The sequence below is a fragment of the Poromitra crassiceps genome (genome assembly GCF_964638095.1).
Source record: "Poromitra crassiceps genome assembly, chromosome: 3".
NCBI classification, from domain to species: domain Eukaryota; kingdom Metazoa; phylum Chordata; class Actinopteri; order Beryciformes; family Melamphaidae; genus Poromitra; species Poromitra crassiceps.
The window spans coordinates 43377617-43401360 of record NC_139625.1 but is presented as its reverse complement, the minus strand read 5'-3'; the positions used below and the strand labels follow the sequence as shown (position 1 = coordinate 43401360).

The 23744-nt window shown below is 43.1% G+C and overlaps 1 protein-coding gene across 1 annotated transcript; it reads left to right on the top strand.

Moving 5' to 3' along the window:
* Positions 1-843: 843 nt before the first annotated feature.
* Positions 844-23666, top strand: gphb5 (glycoprotein hormone subunit beta 5; the record flags this gene model as incomplete). The annotated part of the gene is made up of 4 exons (XM_083633031.1): positions 844-886; positions 2379-2502; positions 19027-19219; positions 23475-23666. 4 exons carry the CDS (start codon positions 844-846, stop codon positions 23664-23666), a joined length of 552 nt encoding a protein of 183 aa, XP_083489157.1.
* Between the last annotated feature and the right edge of the window lie 78 nt (positions 23667-23744).

Sequence of the window (23744 nt, the reverse complement as noted above, 5' to 3'; positions counted from 1 at the left end):
ACACACACACACACACACACACACACACACACATACACACACACACACACACACACACCTCTTCACCCCAGTTTGACACTGGCTGTCACCTGCCGGGTTAAAGGTCCAAAGCCACAGGTTTCACTCCGGCTCATTCTGACATACCTGACTGTGCTGATTTATCAGATTTACTATTTACTGTCTTTATTCCACTATTTCATTTTCTATACATATTGATATTTTGCTAATGCTTTATACTAAAGTCCTTGTATTAAGCCTTAATTAATAGGTATTAGTTACAAGGTGCTTATTAACACTTTTTACATGTAGACTATATAAGTGTTAATAATAGCATCATCAATGCATTTACTGTTAGATTCCAATAAATATATATAAGCACTTAATAAGACACTTAGACACTTGTTAACAGTTTATAGACTGCTCAAGAACGTTAATAAAAGCCTTATGAGTTTATTATGATTGTTTATAATGACATTGCGAACACTTTTATTGAGTCTTACTAACCTATTATGTCATGTTTTGTTGCTTTATTAAGGATCAGTTTAAGCTCATATATATATATATATAATTGTGCGCTCACTGATGCTTGGAAAGTTTCAGTACTACAAGTGAGCACCAGAGGGCGGTGCAACATCATCCAACAGAGAGACTGCTGGTCTGAGCAGGCTTTTGGTCTTTATTAATCCAATGAAAACTGACAGGATGTTTGTGCTGTTTTTCCAATCACACCATCACAAAGGATTGCTTGGGAACACTTAGCATATATTGTACATATCTGAACATAACTCATTGCACATTATCTTTTACAGATAAATTCATTGGACATTGTTCTTGGCATTAGGTATGGTTCTTGGCAGAGATGGGGACTTGGACTTGCAACTTGGACGTGAGCTCGAGACTCGTCCTCAAAAGACTTGATACTCGACTCGGACTTGAGATTTGGGCCTCGTGAACAATCATTTTTTGGGCGTATTAACATTAAATAAATGTCTACTAATGGCATGTAATCAATGGGGCTGATCTCGGGGAGCGACGAGACGGCCTACAGAGAGGAGGTGGGGGCCCTGGAACAATGGTGCCAGGACAACCACCTCTCTCTGAACGTCTCCAAGACCAAGGAGATCATTGTAGACTACAGGAGGGGGGGGGGGGGGGGGGGGGGGGGGGGGCGCACACCCCCCAATCACCATCAACGGCACAGTGGTGGAAAGGGTGGACAGCTTCAAGTACCTGGGAGTCAATATCCACCAGGACCTGACTTGGGCCGGCCACACCGCCACTGTCGTCAAAAAGGCCCAACAGCGAATACACGGACTCAAGCGCCTGAAGAAATTTGGGCTAAGGAAAGAAATCATCAGGGACTTCTACAGAGGCACCATTGAAAGCCTGCTGACTGGCGGCTTCACCACCTGGTACGGGAACTGTACCACCATGGACCGCAGGGCGCTACGGAGAGTGAGACGCGCGGCACAGCACGTAACAGAATGTGAGTTGCCAGATCTGCATGAACTGTATAAACAGCGGTGCCTCAGGAGGTCCCTGAAGATCATCAAAGACACAAACCATCCCCACAACAGCCTGTTCTCCCTGTTACCCTCAGGGAGGAGATACAGGGTTCCAAAAGCACGCACAAATCGCTTGAGGAACAGTTTCTTCCCGCAGGCCACGAGACTCCTTAACATACACAAATAGTGTAGTAGCCGTACTGTACCGTACTGTAGCTGCTACCATTACGTATGTCTAATGTTTAATTGTATGTTTAATAAGGTATATGCTATTTGCACCTGTATGTCAAATACGGCAAATGTAAAATGCTGAGTTTAATTGTATGTTTAATAAGGAATATGTTATTTGCACCTGTATGTCAAATACGCAGAATTTAAAATGTTTAAGCACGTCTAAAGTATGCACCCGACACGTGCACCTATGTGCAGTGAATATGCCACTGTCTCTGACTTGTCTTATCACTATACTGCCTTATTGCTTGTTGTGTCTCTTGTTGTTTTTGCACCCATATGCCCTGTTATATTTGTACTATTTGCACTATGTTGTAAACGGAGTCCACAGCACAAGAATTTCACACGTGATACTTGTACCATGGAGTGACAATAAAAATCTTGAATCTTGAATCTTGAATGCTGATACTGTTTGCTAATAGATAGTGAGGATAATACAGTACATCCTTTGAATTCCTTAGTTTTAGGTATGCAGTGTTCTAAGCAGACCGGATGGCATCAGATGATAGAACGCTCATCCATAAGACACTTGAGATGTGCCTTGGACTTGTGACCAAAGACTTGAGACTTGACTTGGACTTGCAAAAAATGACTAAAGCATATCTGGTTCTTGGCAAATAAAGTTTCTTACTGTAATTCCAGTTTGGTACAACATCTTCTACTGTTGTCCACTGGGCACTGCCCAGTATAATTTCTTCTTCTACTCCTGGCCAGCTGCAGGTGAGGTTCCTGGCCACCTGGAGGTGAGGTTCCTGGCCACCTGGAGGTGAGGTTCCTGGGCTCTAGTGAGTGTTTCTAATTTAATTTCCAATGCCCTTAATGCCACCGTTTCATTTCATTAATTCATCACACTCCCGTGTTGTCGATTTTAGATGTGGGAGTTCTATAGAAGTCTATTAGACTACCCTGCATGTTGTGGAAGTTCTATAGAAGTCTATTGGACTACCCTGCATGTTGTGGGAGTTCTATAGAAGTCTATTGGACTACCCTGCACGTCATGGGACTTCTATAGAAGTCTATTGGACTACCCTGCACGTTGTGGGACTTCTATATAAGTTTATTGGACTACCCTGTACGTTGTGGGAGTTTTATAGAAGTGTATTGGACTACCCTGCACGTTGTGGGAGTTCTATAGAAGTGTATTGGACTACCTTGCACTTTGTGGGACTTCTATAGAAGTCTATTGGACTACCCTGCACGTTGTGGGACTTCTATATAAGTTTATTGGACTACCCTGTACGTTGTGGGAGTTTTATAGAAGTGTATTGGACTACCCTGCACGTTGTGGGAGTTCTATAGAAGTGTATTGGACTACCCTGCACTTTGTGGGAGTTCTATAAAAGTCTGTTGGACTACCCTGCTCATTGTGTGAGTTCTATAGAGCTCAACAGTCACGTGACTTTCCGTGACGTTTCGTGAGTGACCATAAAACATTTCAGTTGGAGCAAAAACAAAACATAACAACGGGGGGGGGGGGGGGATTTAATTTCCCTGTCATTATTTTTTGTTTTTGCTCCAACTGAAATGTTTTATGGTCACTCACGATTCAGTAGGTCACAGGTTGGCTTGGTTCCAGCATTAAAACTCATTACATACGGATTTTTCTAAATGTCTATGGAGAAAACGAATGGGGAACTCACTTCCAGGGCAGGAAATTTCACATGACTGTTCAGCTCTCTAGAAGTCTATTGGATTATGCACATTGAACATTTTGGAAAAAGGGATACCCAGTGTGTTAAAAAGTGACACCAAAGGGTCCTCCTGACCAAACGTCAGTATTTGACGAGGTGGGGGTGCTCACTATACATGCATTGTGTTATTCCACCACAGTTTCCAGATGGGTGTGTTTCAGGTGTCTGGGCTTAACATGGACCCGTCTCTGACTCATCCTCCTCGAGATTTCGTCTAATCTAACTTTAATTGCTTGGCCTCAACTTCCATCTTTTTCCAACTACTTTTAAAAGATTCATTTCCTAAACTACTTGAAAGCAGTCCTGCTCTGTCGGCTCTACAAGGCGCCCGCGGGGCTTCTAACAATGGTAATTTCTTGATGAGGTGCTTACTCACCCAGATCAATTCCCCCCCTTCTCGTCATCCCCCCCTTCCTCGGCCCAACACATCCTCCGACACACATCCTGTCTTCAGTGAAGAGACGGGCACTGTCAGCCTATAAGACGTCTTGAGTAAGAGCCAGCTTTCCTGTGAGAAGGTGATGTATTCACAACTCACCATTGTATTCTGTATGGTAAAGTTGGGTGGTCCTCCTTATCTGTAAGGCATGTGAGAAACATATTATGTTATTTATTTACAGTACAATAAGGCCCTTATTGGCAAACCTCCATTGTATGTTACATCGATGTTAGACTGGTCACCTGGTTTACACCATACGCATACGCATTCTCGTGATTGGCTTTCACTGCAATGCCCTCTTTACATGCCTCAGCGATGCCACCTTGTCCAGGCTTCAACTTGTCCAAAATGCAGCTGCAAGGCTTTTAACCAGGACAAGCTGTAGGTCTCACATCTCCCCCATTCTGGCCTCCTTACACTGGCTGCCAGTGAGACAGAGAATTTATTTTAAAATACTTTTAATCACTTTTAAAGCTTTGCGAGGCCTAGCCCCTCACTACATCTCTGAACTCCTGAAGCCATATATTTCAGTAAGGCCACTCAGGTCATCGGACCAAGGACTGTTAATTGTCCCCCGAACCAGACTCAGAACAAAAGGTGAGTGGGCTTTCTCGTCCATAGCGCCAACACTGTGGAATCGCCTCCCCCTAGGTATGAGATTGGCAGACTTAGTGTCCACTTTTAAATCGCTTCTTAAAACCTATTTATTTAAACAAGCTTTTTATAAATTTTATCCCACTCACTTCTTTTTATTTTTTATTTATTGCCTGATTGGTTTTAATTTTTGTTGTTTTATGTGCTGTTCCTGCACATGCCATTGTTGTGTTATTTACCTGTTGCAGTTTGTGCTGATTGATGTTTTTAGCCTGCTTTTGTGTACCTGTAGGCTAAATTTTGAACGAACCTGCTATGAACCTGTTTTTATTTCCTGTATGTAAAGCACTTTGTGATCCATGGATTTGAAAAGTGCTATATAAATAAAGTATTACTTACTTACTTACTGCAAGTTAGTACAGCGTTTGGTAAATCGGCTTTGTATTTTTATGCCCCATCTGCTTGGAACTCCCTTCAGAGCACCCTGAGAATAAACGCTCTGGTCTCCCTTGGGGATTTTGAATCACTGATTTCTAACGATTATATTTCTACTTGCACTATTGCTTGTGCACTTTTACTGATCTGTTTGTAACCCCACTTTTTTTTCCAGATTTGTATTTTAGATCTGTTTGTACTTTTAATCTGACTTGTTATCTGTTGCTTCTTTTATCTGTATGTATTTTTATAGTCATCTTTGTTTGCTCAACATTGTTGTAAATGAGGGCTTGCCCTGGCCCCTTGATCAGTTCTCGAGTTGAAATAAAGACATATTTTTAAATCTCACTGACAAAAAGGGCATAATGAAAAGAATGAGACAAAGTGGAAGAATAGTGAATGGAACCACCTAGAAAGTCCTAGAAACCACCTGGACACCACCATCATTCCTGGCCAACCAAAAGGCACAGTTGCATTGCTTTGTGCCTATTTAACCAGGGCAACGCCGGGTACAGTGCTAGTAGTGAATAAAAGACAAACAGCTTGCGGGTGAAGTTATTACATGGAGCATGTGAGAACAGGAGCCGGTGTCTGTCTCTAATTGAGCTGGGATGAGTGAGAGGAGACACAGGTAGGCTCTGTTGTTCCCCTCTTCTGTGTGGATGACTATGAACAAAAGGCCAGGCTGTCTCCCTAATCAAGCTAATGGAGTGGGAAGGAGCCGGGGGCTGACAGAGATGGGCAGCGACAGGTAGGGCCTGGAGGGATGTAGAGAGGAGGACTCGCCTGTTGATTGACAGGATGCAGGATGATAAAACGCCCCAGCTCGTTCTGTCAGATCCATTAGCAGGTGGTTCGGGGTCTGAGGAGCACGCGGTGACTTGACGTTACCCGTCCACACTGCCACAGAAGAACCTGATGTTACCCGTCCACACTGGCACAGAAGAACCTGATGTTACCCGTCCACACTGCCACAGAAGAACCTGGGGATAGTAGAAGCGTTTGACGGATAAGACGACAGTGGTACAGAGACACTAGCTTCGGCTGTGTCTGTGTTTGATTGACAGTCGACATCTCTGACCCTGTTAGGACTACTGTATATAGGCCACTGTGACCTCTAACCCTGTTGGGACTATAGGCCACTGTGAACTCTAACCCTGTTAGGACTATAGGCCACTGTGACCTCTAACTTGTTAGGACTATAGGCCACTGTGACAGCTAAGATGACCCTGCAGAGGAGAAGGCCACGATGGTGAGTGAATTATGACTAACGACTATTTGGTATGTTAAAAGAAAGCCCCAGAGATAAATAGATTTCTGTTAGAGGTAGAAAGACGGAATCTGCTGTGGAAACTGTCAAGACACATGGCTACACATGACAAAATCAAAATGTTACACATTTATCAAGCCTTAATCTGTAGGCATTTTTTATAATGTTTTTTTCTCTGATTTTAAACGTTCTGTGGCCTCATACTTTGACCGATTTGAAAAATTTAAATTGATTTGTGCTTATCTCAGCTGATTTTAAGTGCTGTAAAGGAAATTATAAAATTCCACTGGGTACATGGTGAAACACTCAGAATCATGTTGTGATTGTATTTGTAAGATTATTATTTTGGGGGCATTTTGGAATGGATAGTTGACAGTAGAGATAGACAACGAATATTGGGGGAGAGAGAGAGAGAGAGAGAGAGAGAGAGAGAGAGAGAGAGAGAGAGAGAGAGAGAGAGAGAGAGAGAGAGAGAGATATGTGGCAATGGTCCTGGATCTGAACCCAGGACTCCATGGTTGTATTTCTGAAGTTCACTGAGTGTACAAAGTAATAAGTAGGCTAATGGACAATGTAGATTGTAGAGTGAGGCAGTCATTGTAGCAAAATAAGCTCCAGCAGAGTGAATCTGCTTGGCATCTGGGGCTCCAGGTACATTATCCTGTTTACACTACTACTTAACCTACCAATGACATCAGCTGGACATAATATGGGACTAACGGGACTCCTTTGTAGGATTAAATGTTTAATTTTTCATGATTTTTTTTTCAAATTGACTATGGCTCAGGATAAGGGAAACATTCCCCATGATGATTTGACAATAAATGCTGTTTAGCTTAATTGAATTAGCTTAATTGAATGAAGCTCTCTAAGTTATGAGGTAAATGAGGCTTCCAGTTTAAATGCTGCAGACTGGCCTTTCGAAGATTCTTTCGTGAGGAGAGCCAATATGGGTCGACTCCAGTTGTTCATTTGTGTTTTCCTGGATTTAGTGTTCAACAATGCAGTGTGTAATATAGGAAACTTCTTTTTCACCATTGTCCTCCGCTCTACTCGATTAAATAAATAAAATCAATAAGGTGTGATAGCTCTCACCTGTACTCACTTGATTGGTCAATTTTTTTTGTCCACTCAGCTGTTCTCGGAGAATCGTTTTGATCCCATTTTGATCCCATCATTTGTGATTCTTTCTTTTGTGGCAGTCTGAATATCACGGCTAATATGACAGAACGAGTAGTTTAGTTATTATGCACACTTTACTTACTTACTGTATTGATATTTGGCCGACGCCTTTCTCCAAAGCGACATACAACCAGGTTATAAAAACAGTACAGCAATAAATAACACAAAAACAAGAAAAACAAGGAGCAAACAAATGCATAAACAGCAAGAATTAAAACAGATGAAGAGAGGATAGAAGAAGGCGACAAGATAAAAGAGCGGAGAAATAAAAGTGCATGTGAATTGAAAGTGCATAGGGACTAGAGAGGTTGCTACAGGGGGTGAACATGTAATCTGAAGAGGTGAGTTTTTAACTGTTTTTTGAAAATTGGAAGTGAATTGGCCGTTCTTATTTCAGAGGGGAGCTCATTCCACCATTTGGGGGCGAGATGAGAAAAAAGGCGTGACCGGGAGCTGTTAAAACCACGTAGGGGGGGAGGGGCGAGGCGTCCTGAGCTGGTGGAGGGACGGAGCGAGCGGTGAGGGCTCTGGAAACTGACCATGTGTTGTAGGTACGGAGGGGCTGTGAGGTGGACTGCTGTGTATGCCAGAACCAGTGTTTTGAATTTGATTCTTGCAATGATGGGAAGCCAGTGAAGTTGATGAAAGAGGGGGGTGATATGGGAAAATTTAGGTTGGTTGAAAACAAGGCGGGCTGCGGCATTTTGAATAAGTTGGAGGGGATGAATGTCTGAAACAGGGAGACCGGCCAGTAGAACGTTGCAGTAATCGAGACGTGATAGGATAAGTGACTGGATGATGATTTGAGCTGCTTGTCTGGAAAGAAACAGGCGGATTTTGCGAATGTTGAAGAGGGCGAATCTGCAGGAGCGGGCTATTGCTGCGATATGGGCAGGGCCGCTGCTGGCCATTTGGGTGCCCTAAGCGTAATTGTTTTGTGGTGCCCCCCCCCCCCCCCCCCGCAAAACTTTCAATAACTGTCAAACGAAAGACTGCAAAATCATTAATTATGAACGATACTAGTGTATCTCACATTTCATTACATGTGGCAAACAAACAATTGTTAGAATTACTGTACATGTCAGCAAACAAGCGATTGTTAAACTGTACACGCAAGCAGGGGCGGACTGGGATCATAATTCAGGCCGGGCATTAGATACCAAGCAGGCCAGGCCGATACAGGCCGACGTGCATGCCGGCGTCCGAAGGGCGGCGGCGAAAAATTTGGGCTGTTTGAAGCCCAATTTGGGCCGTTTGAAGCCCAATTTGGGCCGTTTGAAGCCAGATTTGGGCTGTTTGAAGCCAGATTTGGGCCGTCTGAAGCCCGATTTGGGTCGTTTGAAGCCAGATTTGGGCCAGTTGAAGCCAGATTTGGGCCGGTTGAAGCCCAATTTGAGCCGTTTGAAGCCCAATTTGGGCCGAGTCCAATTTGACAATGAGATGCACCCACTTTAACCCTGAATAAAGTAATAAAACCACTAGTAAACCAGTAGGCGGCGCCTGGCCTGCTGTTCAGTGAGTGGCCTGACTGAGGGCACCAAAAAAAAAAAAAAAAAAAATTGGTGCCCTCAGTCACATGATGCCCTACGCAGTCTGCGTACTCTGTGTATAGGGTGCGGCGGCCCTGGATATGGGTGGTGAAGGATAGTTGGTTGTCTAGAGTGACTCCAAGGTTTCTGGCTGTTTGTGAGGGAAGGATAGTAGTGTTATTGAGGGAGATGGAGAGGTCGGTTAAAGGACAGTCACTGCCAGGGAAGAGGAGGAGCTCAGTTTTATGAATGTTGAGGTTGAGGTGGTGGTTAGACATCCATCTGCCAATGTCGATAAGGCAAGCTGAGATCCGTGTTTTAACATCAGTGTCGGATGGGGGGAAGGAAAGGAACAGCTGGGTGTCGTCGGCATATGAGTGGTATGAAAAACCGTGGGATGTGATCACGTGGCGGAGTGAAGTCATGTAGAGAAGGAAGAGAAAAAGACCAAGGACAGAACCCTGAGGGACACCAGTGAAAAGAGAGCAGGGGGTTGAAAGGGATCCTCTCCAGGCCTGGTAGGAGCGGTGGGAGAGATAAGAAGAGAACCAAGAGAGTGCAGAGCCAGTGATACCCAGGTCGGAGAGAGTGGCAAGGAGAATTTGGTGGTTGACGGTATCGAATGCAGCAGATAAGTCGAGAAGAATGAGAACTGAAGAGAGGGAAGTAGCCTTGGCGGAATGAAGAGCCTGAGTGACAGAGAGGAGAGCAGTTTCAGTGGAGTGAGCGGGTTTGAATCCAGATTGGAGAGGATCAGATAGATTGTTGTGGGAGAGATGAATGGAAAGTTGATTGGATACTGCACGTTCGAGTGTTTTGGAAATGAAGGACAAGAGAGACGGGGCGGTAGTTCTGAATGACAGTGGGGTTGAGGGATGGTTTTTTCAGTAGGGGTTTCACCCGTGCAGTCTTAAGTGCAGTCGGAAAGACACCAGAGGATAGAGAGGAATTAATGAGGGAAGTGAGAAAGGGGGAGATGTCGGGGAGATGGACTGAAGCAGGGAGGAAGGGATGGGATCGAGAGGGCAGGAGGTGGCACGATTAGATCAGGCGCGGACTGCATAATCGGGCACGTCGGGCAAATGCCCGGTGGCCTGGCCTGATTTTTTTTTTTTTTTTGGTGCCCGCAGTCAGGCCACTCACTGAACAGCAGGCCAGGCGCCGCCTACTGGTTTACTAGTGGTTTTATTACTTTATTCAGGGTTAAAGTGGGTGCATCTCATTGTAAAATTGGACTCGGCCCAAATTGTGCTTCAAACAGCCCAAATTGTGCTTCAAACGGCCCAAATTGTGCTTCAAACGGCCCAAATCTGGCTACAAATGACCCAAATTGGGCTTCAAACGGCCCAAATCTGGCTTCAAATGGCCAAAATTGGGCTTCAAACGGCCCAAATTGGGCTTCAAACGGCCCAAATCTTTCGCCGCCGCCCTTCGGACGCCGGCACACGCGTCGGCCCGTATCGGCCTGGCCTGCTTGCTATCTAATGCCCGGCCTGAATTATGATCCCAGTCCGCCCCTGGATTAGATGATATAAGTTTCAGAACTTCTTCGGAGGAGAGGGGAGAGAAGGAAGAGACTGGATATTGATATGCACACGAGTGCATATCAATTGGAAATTGCTCAGAAACAATAAAGTAATGCATTGTCTGAATGACCCAGGTCTCTAGTTCGTGGTTGCAAAGGTTCATGATGCTATGGATATCCTAGAGCAGGAGTTTTCAAAGGGCTTCCCCAGGGGGGCTCCAAGCAGTTTCAGGGGAGGCTCAGTCAAATTATAAAGTGAAAAAATATTATATTAGTTATTAAAAGGAGATCTCATAGAATAGCCTAAATGTGTGTGATTTGGTTAAATAGATAGTTCAGAGATACAGTAGTTTGTGGAATCTGACTTTCCCAGAGTCAGAAGCAAATACATGCCTTCAGACAGACCTTTTTATGTATTTGGTGTGTCTGAAGTCAAACAGCAATATCAGGCTACCGTGGATTGATTGTTGAGTGTCTATGGGGATCAAATAATAAAATCTTGATACCATAAGCATCCAGGAGTTGAGTGAGGGGGGCTCCTTTTTCCAAGTTTTGTCTGGGGGGAGGCCCACAGTCTCAGACTTTGAAAACCCCTGTCCTAGAGGTAGCCATAGGTCATTGCTTTTCATACAGTGAGGTCTAGTTTCAAAAAAGTGTCTCACTACAATGACATGGCTACTCTGGGGACTAGATCAGACATTAATAGCCACCAATTGGGCTTATTGAATCTATAAGAGTCTCAGCTGTCCAGTCATACCCAAATGTATGAAATTCCAAGACTCTTTAGGGACCCCAGTATGCAGAAATGGTCAAATACACAATTTTTGCAATAGGCGGAAATTACACTTTTCCAGGCCTATACTGCATGTAAAAAACGGTGTGGTTCTTGCCCAAAACTGCATGAGATTAGGATAAATGTGGCATGTCTGTACAGGGGAGGCTTGTGGGTACCCATAACCCATTTCCATTCAGATATACTGTAAGTGACAGGTCAAGGGACCATTTGGAAAATGTTGATGGCCATTTTTCCCTCTCCAAAATTCGGTTTAACTATAAATCATGTTATTTAGCTCCCTTCCCGACAAGCTAGCATGACATGCTTGGGCCCATTGGAAACCTTAGGTTGTCTACTTTCAAATAGTATACCTTTGCCCTAGCTCAAAATTTGAGCGTGCCACAGTCTCTGAAAGACAGTCTCACCGGCGTTCCTGTCAGCAATCCCGCGAGTGTCATAGGGGTAATAAAACATTGGGGGGGGGGAAACACATTTTGGACAGGTTTTTTTCTTGGGATCATCAAAATCTTTATTTTAGAGGTCCTATGGATGCCAAAAATCCAGACTAGAAAAAATAAATAAGGGGGTGCCCTACTAGCTTAATTGCCATTGAGAAGCGATTCTTAAAAACCTTTGAAATCCGACCCTTGGGGGCTTATGAAATCCTTAAAAAGACGATTGATAATAATAATAAAAAGACAATAGTGCTCTAATTCCAGTCTAACCACAGAGCCCATGCTAATTGACTCAAGGGGAAAAGGACAGTCAGGTTTACCTTAACGCTAACTTGCTGGCTAACAAATAGCAATAGCTATTTGCGACCTGTAGACGGTAGGCTACAACAGGCTTCTGGAACAATATTAACATTAGGCTACTCACTCATTCATATGGACGCACACAGGTCACAGGATCCCCCAAATAATGAAGGAAAGGAGAATGACGAGCTGTTTCATACTCACTCTCTGAAACTGAAACTAATTAATGCCATGTGTTGCGCTATCATACCAAATAAAGGGCCAGCAATACGAGGAATCCGCCAGACTTTACGAGACAGCAAACGCGACTTCTGGGGGATGTGTGTGCAGCTGGGGCTAGAGTGAGCACTCAAGGCAGCTCCATAGGGTCCCATTGCTGTTTTACCTCGGAAACGCGGTTTGTTTACCAAAATGCTGCTCAGCGGTTCCCTCACATAGGCTACCAATTGAAAAGAACATGGCAAAATTATTAATAGTCTTACTCTTTACACTTTACACACTCCAGTTAGAGTGCAGCTAGCCTACATACAATAGACTCCTCTCACCATATTATCTCTTACACTCCACTTTTAGAGTGCAGCTACAATAGACTCCTCTCACCATATTACCTTAATACATACTTCCCTTAGAGAGCAACTACAGTAGACTCCTATCACCATACCTCTTTACACACTTCAGTTAGATCAGCTACAATAGACTGCTCTCCCCATATTACATACACACATTAGTTAGAGAGCAGTTACAGTAGACTCCTCTCACCATATTACCCATTTACACATATTAGTTAGAGAGCGGTTACAGTAGACTCCTCTCACCATATTACCTCTTTACAGACTCCAGTTAGAGTACAGCTACAATAAACTTCTCTCACCCGATTACCTCTTTACATACTCCAGTTAGAGTACAGCTACAGTAGACTCCTCTCACCATATTACCTCTTTACATATTCCAGTTAGAGAGCAGTTACAGTAGACTCCTCTCACCATATTATCTCTTTACACACTCCAGTTAGAGAGCAGCTACAGTAGACTCCTCTCACCATATTACCTCTATACACACTCCAGTTAGAGAGCAGCTACAATATATTCCTCTCAACCTATTACCTCTTTACACACTCCAGTTAGAGTGCAGTTACAGTAGACTCCTCTCACCATTTTACCTCTTTACATACTCCAGTTAGAGAGCAGTTACAGTAGACTCCTCTCACCATATTACCTCTTTACACACTCCAGTTAGAGAGCAGCTACAGTAGACTCCTCTCACCACATTACCTCTATACACACTTCAGTTAGAGAGCAGCTACAGTAGACTCCTCTCACCATATTACCTCTATACACACTTCCCTTAGAGAGCAGCTACAGTAGACTCCTATCACCATATTGCCTATTTACACACTCCAGTTAGAGTGCAGCTACAGTAGACTCCTCTCACCCTATTACCTCTTTACACACTCCAGTTAGAGCAGCTACAGTAGACTCCTCTCACCCTATTGCCTCTATACACAGTCCAGTTAGAGTGCAGCTATAGACTCCTCTCACCCGATTACCTCTTTACACACTCCAGTTAGAGTGCAGCTACAGCAGACTCATCTCACCATATTATCTCTTTACACACTCCAGTTAAGAGTGCAGCTACAATATATTCCTCTCACCATATTACCTCTTTAGACACTCCAGTTAGAGTGCAGCTACAATAGACTCCTCTCACCCGATTACCTCTTTACATACTCCAGTTAGAGAGCAGTTACAGTAGACTCCTCTCACCATATTACCTCTTTACATACTCCAGTTAGAGAGCAGTTACAGTAGACTCCTCTCACCATATTACCTCTTTAGACACTCCAGTTAGAGTGCAGCTACAATAGACTCCTCTCACCCGATTACCGGTACCTCTTTACATACTCCAGTTAGAGAGCAGTTACAGTAGACTCCTCTCACCATATTACCTCTTTAGACACTCCAGTTAGAGTTCAGCTACAGTAGACTCCTCTCACCCGATTACCTCTTTACATACTCCAGTTAGAGAGCAGTTACAGTAGACTCCTCTCACCATATTATCTCTTTAGACACTCCAGTTAGAGAGCAGCTACAGTAGACTCCTCTCACCCGATTACCTCTTTACATACTCCAGTTAGAGAGCAGCTACAGCAGACTCCTCTCACCATATTACCTCTATACACACTTCCCTTAGAGAGCAGCTACAGTAAACTCCTATCACCATATTGCCTCTTTACACACTCCAGTTAGAGTGCAGCTACAATACACTCCTCTCACCATATTACCTCTATACACACTCCAGTTAGAGTGCAGATATAGACTCCTCTCACCCTATTACCTCTTTACACACTCCAGTTAAGAGTGCAGCTACAATATATTCCTCTCACCCTATTACCACTTTACAGACTCCAGTTAAGAGTGCAGCTACAATAGACTCCTCTCACCCGATTACCTCTTTACACACTCAAGTTAGAGTGTAACTAGAAATAGACTAATCTCACCCTATTAGCTCTTTACATACTCCAGTTAGAGTGCAGCTACAGCAGACTCCTCTCACCATACTATCTCTTTACACACTCCAGTTAGAGTGCAACTACAATAGATTCCCCTCACCCTATTACCACTTTACACACTCCAGTTAAGAGTGCAGCTACAATAGACTCCTCTCACCCGATTACCACTTTACACACTCCAGTTAAGAGTGCAACTACAATATATTCCCCTCACCCTATTACCTATTTACACACTCAAGTTAGAGTGCAACTAGAAATAGACTAATCTCACCCTATTAGCTCTTTACATATAGTTAGAGTGCAGCTACAGTAGACTCCTCTCACCATACTATCTCTTTACACACTCCAGTTACAGTGCAACTACAATAGATTCCCCTCACCCTATTACCACTTTACACACTCCAGTTAGGGTGCAGCTTCAATAGATTCCTCTCACCCTATTACCTCTTTAGACACTCCAGTTAGAGTGCAGCTACAGCAGACTCATCTCCATATTATCTCTTTACACAGTCCAGTTAGCAGTTACAATAGACTGCTCTCCCCATATTATTGCCTCTATACACACTTCAGTTAGAGAGCAGTTACAGTAGACTCCTCTCACCATATTACAACTTTACACGCTTCAGTTAGAGCAGCTACAAAAGACTGCTCTCCCCATATTACCTCTATACACACTTCAGTTAGAGAGCAGTTACGTAGGCAGGGCCGCTGGAAGTCAATTTAAGCAGGGGGTGCTGGGAGGAAGGGACTCTCAGTGGGGCAAAATTATGTTTTTTTTTTACATTTTTTTTGACACAAGTATCACGTGTGAAATTCTTGTGCTGTGGACTCCGTTTACAACATAGTACAAATATAGCAAGGCATATGAGTGCAAAAACAATAAGAAATAAGGCAATAAGCAATAATTTAGAGGAATATCTCATTTTAAATTAACATTAGGATACTGTTGTGATGTAATTATTCTGTATTTTCTCCTTTTCTCACTCATTCAGAGCAAAGAGGGAGATATATAGCATGATGATAATGCTCTATATCTCCCTATTTGCTCTGAATACACCAGTTAACATGACATAGACTTAACATGATAGAAATATTATCAGCAAACTTAATGACTAGACTAATTGTTCTGATCTGAATGGCATATGTCAAGAAACATTGACTCCTCTCTTTGCTGTATAGTGGGAGGTGCATTTTTGAGTAGGCTATTAAAATAGCATGTCAAGTTCACATTTCTTTATTGCCAGATTAAACAATTCGTATTGGTTGTTGGTTGGTTCAACACAGCATGCGCGCTTCTTCTTCTTCTCTAGCCTACAAGCATGTAACTTCCTTGATTGTTATTGTTGATAATTCTATTTAAATAGGCTACATTTTCATTTCCCGAAACATTCTTAAACAAGAAAGGAACATAGTGCACTGCAAAATATTTTTAATTATATTTGTAAAAAAAAAAAAAAAAAAAAGGAAAAAATCTAGGGGGTGCTGCAGCACCTGCAGCACCCCTACTTCCCGCGGCCCTGTACGTAGGTACAGTAGACTCCCCTCACCATATTACCTATTTACACATATCAGTTAGAGAGCAGTTACAGTAGACTCCTCTCACCATATTTGCCTCTTTACACACTTCAGTTAGAGCAGCTACAATAGACTGCTCTCCCCATATTATTACCTCTATACACACTTCCGTTAGAAAGCCGTTACAGTAGACTCACTATTACCTCTTTCCACGCTTCAGTTAGAGCAGCTACAAAGGACTACTCTCCCCATATTATTACCTCTTTACACACTTCAGTTAGAGCAGCTACAATAGACTGCTCTCCCCATATTACCTCTATACACACTTCCCTTAGAGAGCAGTTACAGTAGACTCCTCTCACCATATTACCTCTTTACACGTTCATAATAGAAGGAGAGTACTCGAGTATTTAAATTGCTTAAAATCTCCATCCCTAACAAATAGGCAGGCAAAAAAATTACCAGTTCTATAGGACGAATCAGCGTGACGTCATTTGTCACCCAGAAATGCGGAACCCCGCGGCAGTTAGTATGAGTTGTGCCAAACAAACGTTAATATCTCAAAAACTATACATCACACCATGGCGTAGCTACGGGTGTGCCAATGCCACCCACACAGGCAGCTGGCACACTTAAAAAGAAAGGGGGGGAAATTAAGTTTTTTGTTAGTTTGTCTGCAAAACACATCAGCTGTCATGCACAGCCTGTCATGTAAGTGTCCGACTGGCCGCTATTCCTATGCCCCAGAACATCATGGGAAACTAGCTACGCTGTCTAGTAAAGTAAACAAATGCAGCCGCAGCGCCAAATCAAGAAGACATGAAACAGCTCGCTTTTAAGCTTTTTCGACAAAGGCAAGAAACGTCGCATTGACGAGGAAAAGGATGACTCGTCGCCCTCCCCCTCAACAAGTGCGGCTTGTAGTGCACCCGTTCCCGCACCTGTATTGGTGGTGGACAGGCGATGATGAAGATGATGCAGGGGGGGACGCAGCCAAAAACACACCGGTGGTTTGTGCAGCAGCAGAGTCAGAGGACACTAATAACGCTACAGATCTCTCTGCAGTAGACGAACCTGCATGCCAACCAAACTTGCGTTCTTTCCTGAACACTCTTTGGAAAAAGTAGGTGAGACTTTTTTGAGATACCAAAGTGGTTTTACATGTGCCAAAAAATAAAATTGTATTGACTGCTTCTACCTGCTAATAATGAGTGTGAAAAGGAGCAAACATTGATGGTTATATGGTCCTATCTTAAAGGAACACTCCGCCCATTTTCAACCAGCTTTGTATCATTAGAATAGTCAGTAGTATATCAGAAAACTGTAAACGGTTTTGAAGTCTATCATTTAATTTGACAGTTATTGAGTGTTAAAGTGTGGACCAGTGACATCACTGGTCCACACTAACTCAAATTAATAACTCATTAACTTTTAATAACTGTCAAACTATTCATCATTCATCTCGTTTGACAGTTATTGAGAGTTGTTTTGAGTTAATGAGTTATTAATTTGAGTTAGTGTGGACCAGTGATGTCACTGGTCCACACTTTAACACTCAATAACTGTCAAATTAAATGACAGACTTCAAAACCGTTTACAGTTTTCTGATATACTACTGATGTTCTAATGATACAAAGCTGGTTGAAAATGGGCAGAGTGTTCCTTTAATATTCCTCTAAATCTGGCTTGAAAAGGCCCAATTTTTTTTGGGCCACCAAATGGTTCGCCCCCTGGCACACCCTGTCTTTCTGTGCCAAGTCTGGCTACGCCAGTGACATCACATCGCTTATATTTTGACATTCTGAGTGAGAGCAGAAGTAGCTCAAGAGTTTGATGTATAATATATGCATGTCGTGTTAAAGTTGTGTGAACTGTCGCAGTTTTTTAAATCTAAACAGAGTTACAAGAGTTAGAGCAGACACTCATGCCTCGCGCCACTTGGGCTCCATAGGGTTCTATTGCCGTTGCCACCCAGTGACGCGGTTTGTTTACCAAAATGCTGCTCGGCTGATCCCTCGTATAGGTTAATATAGCCTAAAACAAACTACAACTCTCACTGACACAATATTCAAAATCAGAATGCCAAAATATTGTCAGACAATAAAACCATCATAAATAAAAGACTGATAGAAACAATAGAAAATAAATCAGCCCCACCCCTAGGTTAGGGGTTAACCCTAACCCTCAACATAATCATCCTAACCCTAAGCCTCAATTTAATCATCCTAACCCCACCCCTCAACTTAATCATCCTAACCCCAACCCTGAACGTAATCATCCTAACCCTAACCTAACGTTAACTCAACTAAGGGGGTTGTTGTGACAGTGAGGGGAGGCCGATTGTTGTTTGAATTGTTTACAGAGTTGTAAACGTTAAATCAAACAGTTTAAATGAACATGGAGTCTTAATTTATAAAGATGAACAGGAAAAGGAAGATGTGCATTAATGATATCAAAATATGAATTAAATTGTGCAGTAAATTACACTTACTTAGCCTTACACTAGTCTAAATCCATCATAAGGCATTCTGTCCCATAATACCAAACATTTTGTCCCATAATACCAAATGTTACAGAAAAAAGGGGTTTTGGGTCAGTTCACACAAAAGGGGATGCCATGCCTCCTTGGAATATGATGTAACTTTCATTCCACCTCAGATGGTTAGGTAACATCTTGACTATTACAGAAATGTATCATGTGTTGAGCTATTTTTTTAAATTCATGGCAAGAAAGCTTCCACAAGGCGAAAAGTTAAAAAGTGTCCCATAATACCTCAAGTCACCCTATATGGTGTTTTTTCCCCCACCGTCCGACTCCTACCATTCGTCCTACTGACAGGATACCGGTAGTAACGTTTTGTGGGCATTCCCACACAAACCGGCGACTGCAACCTTTCTGACTATCCCTACAGTAGCTATGGACATTTCCCCACTAAACGTCCTTGACTGACTGACTGAGTGACTGCCCTGACTTTTCCATCCTTTAGCCCCAGCTTGGCTGCTGGCCCAGCGCCGTGGGAAAGAAGGTTGCAAATCACTAACACAAGCTGCTGATGTATTATATAATGCAGGTGTGGCGTGGTCCTCCCCTGCCTGGTGCTGTGGGTCTGTCTGTCAGACTCCCTTCACCAAGCTTCAGCTGTCAACCTTCGCCGCTTCATCGGCTGTGCCGTGCGGGAGTTCACCTTCTTGGCCAGGAAGCCTGGCTGTGGGGGGCTGCACATCACCACCGACGCCTGCTGGGGGCGCTGTGAGACCTGGGAGGTGAGGAGCTGGGGATGCAGCTACTGTACACACAGGCCGTGGGAGGGAGAGGGGCGTAATGTAGGCTAATTATTACACCAAGCAATGTTGACAACTTTACATAAAAGAAATGAGCCTGTCGTTTGCATCAGCTTCAATCTGAAGACACAGGGACATGGACCCTATACCATGATGGAAATAAGTCTTTACACTTTTTCATGTCATCCCTTGGATTTTGTTATTCTTTATCTAAAATCAAATCAATCAATCAAGACAAAGAGACAGAGACCATGTAGGGACAGAGAGACAGAGACCATGTGGGACAGAGAGACAGAGACCATGGATGAGAGCCATTCATCCAGCAGGCCAGCCAAATGGAGACAGACAGAAAGACAGGCAGGCAGACATAGAAGAGTGAGACAAATAGAGTAGGGCTGCAACAAACAATTATTTTCTCAATTAGTCGTTTGGTCTATAAAATGTCACAAACTGGTGAAAAATGTTCCCAAAGATAATCAGTTTATTCAGTCTATTTTTAACTCAACAACTAAGGGGGTTGTTGTGACAGTGAGGGGAGGCCGATTGTTGTTTGAATTGTTTACAGAGTTGTAAACGTTAAATCAAACAGTTTAAATGAACATGGAGTCTTAATTTATAAAGATGAACAGGAAAAGGAAGATGTGCATTAATGATATCAAAATATGAATTAAATTGTGCAGTAAATTACACTTACTTAGCCTTACACTAGTCTAAATCCATCATAAGGCATTCTGTCCCATAATACCAAACATTTTGTCCCATAATACCAAATGTTACAGAAAAAAGGGGTTTTGGGTCAGTTCACACAAAAGGGGATGCCATGCCTCCTTGGAATATGATGTAACTTTCATTCCACCTTAGATGGTTAGGTAACATCTTGACTATTACAGAAATGTATCATGTGTTGAGCTATTTTTTTTAATTCATGGCAAGAAAGCTTCCACAAGGCGAAAAGTTAAAAAGTGTCCCATAATACCTCAAGTCACGCTATATGGTGTTTTTTTCCCCACCGTCCGACTCCTACCATTCGTCCTACTGACAGGATACCGGTAGTAACGTTTTGTGGATTTGTGCAATTTTTTTTCTTAAACATTTGTCTAAATCTTTTTGTCTAAATATGTCTGTAATGTCTTGTGAAGCACTTGACTTGCTTTATGTATGAAATGTGCTATATAAATAAAATTGACTTGACTTGACTAAATCAGGGGTTCCCAAACTTTTCCGACCAAGTACCACTACGTACCAAACCAATTAAATGTTCAAAATTATGTTTGACAAATATCGCGATATTTCCGAAAATCGGCCCAATCCGGCAACTGCTCAGGGTTAATGTGTATGTAAAAACTGTTGTCTGTAAAATATATATATATATACATATATATATATATATATATATATATATATATATATATATATATATATATATATAAATATATAATTATTATTATATATATTTTTTTTTGCAATTCTCTGGCGGACCACCAGGCGGAGCCAGTGGTCCGCGGACCACCGTTTTGGAACCAATGGTCTAAATGATTAATCGATTTAAAAAAAAATGGCGGTTAATTTTCTGTTGATTGACTAATTGATAAATCGACTCGTTGCAGCTCTAAAATAGACACAAGACAGGTGATCCCCACAGTGTTTTTGCTTGCCCCCTCCACAGGGAGGTCAGTGCAAGGTCTACGAGTATTGGCAGGGATCCAGCTGCTCAGTGCCAGATAGATAGATAGATAGATAGATAGAATTTGTCTAAGCAGGGAATATATTCTGTTTTTAATTCTGTTCACATTGCCATCACTGTCACATAAGTAGCTGGATAAGTCTGAATTCTAAAGCCTGCAGAACATAGAGGATAATAATAGAGGAGTGCAGAGCCGTATACATTTGAAATCGAGTTAATGTTCAGCGAGGAAAGAAAGCAGCGCAGACTCTAGAAATTGAAGTGACAGTAGTAGTTTTCTTAACAATGCCTCAAGTGCATAAAAGCGACGATTGGTTTCATAACTTGCCGACTAGCGCTTATAAAATGCTGTGAGATCTCCAGTTCCATCGGCTTCATCGTACTCAGTGACAGGAGGCATTAGGAAGCTCGTGGGTCTTTCTGCCGTAATATTGCAGTCCAGTGAGTATGCAGAGAGCAGGGCCTAGCTGCTTTATGTGACCCCCCAGGGAGGGAAGTCATCTTTTCATCTGCTCCACGCACAGAGGTGAGAGCGCCAGTCATCTTTTCACCTGCTCCACATACAGTCAACCACAGCTGAAAAGAAGGTGGAGAGGGAGACTTACATTCCTTCAGAATGAGTCTCTTGGTGACTGTCGTTCCCTGTGGCAGACTGTTGCACAGCCGTAGGAAGGAGCAGAGAGGATTCCAAGCAGCCGAAGATGGCGTGTTCCGCCTCCGGCTGAAGGGTTATTTTGTAGGCCTTAGTACCAATCAAATATTTTGGCCCAGAATCCAGATAGTGAAGGGCAAAACCAAAAAGCATGGGACAGTGTACCCTCTAAATGTGGCTTATGGTTTAAATGTACTTTGAAAACGCTGGGAATCGCACCCTGGTCGTCAGCATTGAAGGCAAACGTACGGTATACCCCCATCTGCCACTCCGACCACAATGCCTTTACTAGCCACCGTTTGATTTCATTGTCACACTCCTGTGGTGTTGATTTCCAATGTTGTGGGACGAAAGAGGGGTACCCAGTGCGTTAAAAGTGGGAGTGTCAGTAATGCTATAATTAAAAGTGAATAATCTAATAAGTAGATTTGTTTCCAAATTCACATTACTGATTCAGGAAACGGTCTGGTAGAGTAGGAGGCGGGTCCATAACAAGAGGCGGGGTCAGAGCAGGCGGCGGAGTCAGAGGGGCAGCAGCAGAGTAAGGTAAAAGCAAGGGGCAACCTCCACCTCGTGTGCTGAAAAGTGAAACCAATACGAAAGTGTCTTAAACTTGCATTCGTTCTTAATGGCTTGCAGGCGGCGACTCCACTGGCTGCAAAAAGAAGTTTGGTTGTATAGATGTGGGGAACATTATCCTACTTCTCACTTGATTTATGACCTCAGTAAACACTTTCCAAATGAGTTTAAAGGCACTATTTGTAAGATGTTTGCCCACTAGATGTCACGCTGGAGCTGTAACGTCAAAACGTAAACGCAGTCTATGAAACACATAGCCACGGCTTCCCATGCGATCATAAACACTCGCATTTCTCTGATATAGCGTCTGCTATCTACACTATACAACCCCAGACACTCGTCTGCCATTGAGACATGCATAGTGAGCCACACAGCCAACATAGTGCACTGTAAATACAGACCAGGAAATACACAGTGCCAAACCGCGATACAAACAGAGACTAACCTTATTTTCACAGCCATGGCCGCTTTATTTCCATAATCACAGTCACGGTTTTGCAGATTTTTTATTTTATTTTTGGTCATCCAAACACTATGTACAATACCTCTATTTCATATAATCAAAACAATAGACATAACACATTTTACATAGATCTTGACCAAAAAAAGGTATGGGCTGAAGCTAAAAGCTTAGTTTGATTCGGTATGCTGTCAAGCCTCGCTGGGCCACTCTGTCCATTTATAAACACGGAAAATATCTAAATCCACAGAAACGAAGCGGGTAACCGAAGAAGTAGCAGGCTGGAATAAACAAAGCCTGTTTCCACAGAGAGGGCGCGTGGCTTCTTTCACTTCTTTCAACACAATAACTTGCATGTCTCGCTAGATATATCGTCTTTTGTGGGCATCTATTAGTGCTGAATATTGCATTTAGTGCCTTTAAGGTCTCTCGCTACTGTAGTTTCAAGTCTTCTTTAATACAGCATGATGTTCATTTTGTAAATTATGCTCCCATTTAGAGTAAAATAGGTGATAAAGCAGACTATGCTTTGGAGCGTGATTGACAGGTCGCCTGTCCAGTGAACGCGCAGCTCGCCGATCATGGACCAATAGCAGGCGGTGCTGCGGGTCTGTGGGAAACCCCTGATCTCGTACTAGCTGATTCTTCTGCCTGCAAAAAAACAAGATGGTGACAGTCAAAATGTCAAAACGAGAGTCCACAAATCAATGGGTGACATCAGGGTGGCTACGTCCATATTTTTATACAGTCTATGGATAAAAGGCAGACATTTAGTCACATTACTCAGAATCTTGGTTTGGGAACTATGTTGGCATAGTTCTGTGATGAGATGTGAATTAGGCTTTTTCTCCCTCTCTTCCAGAAGCCTGTCCTGGAGCCTCCCTTCATCGAGTCGTACCAGCGCGTCTGCACCTACAATGAGACGCGCCTGGTCACCGTGCGGCTGCCCAACTGCTCCGCTCATGTAGACCCAGCCTACACCTACCCTGTGGCCCTGAGGTGTGACTGTGGAGTCTGCCTCACCAGCAGCACGGAGTGCATAACCTCCGTCTAAAACACGCACACACACACACATGCACGCACACGCACGCACGCACGGGCGCGCACGCACACACACACACACACACACACA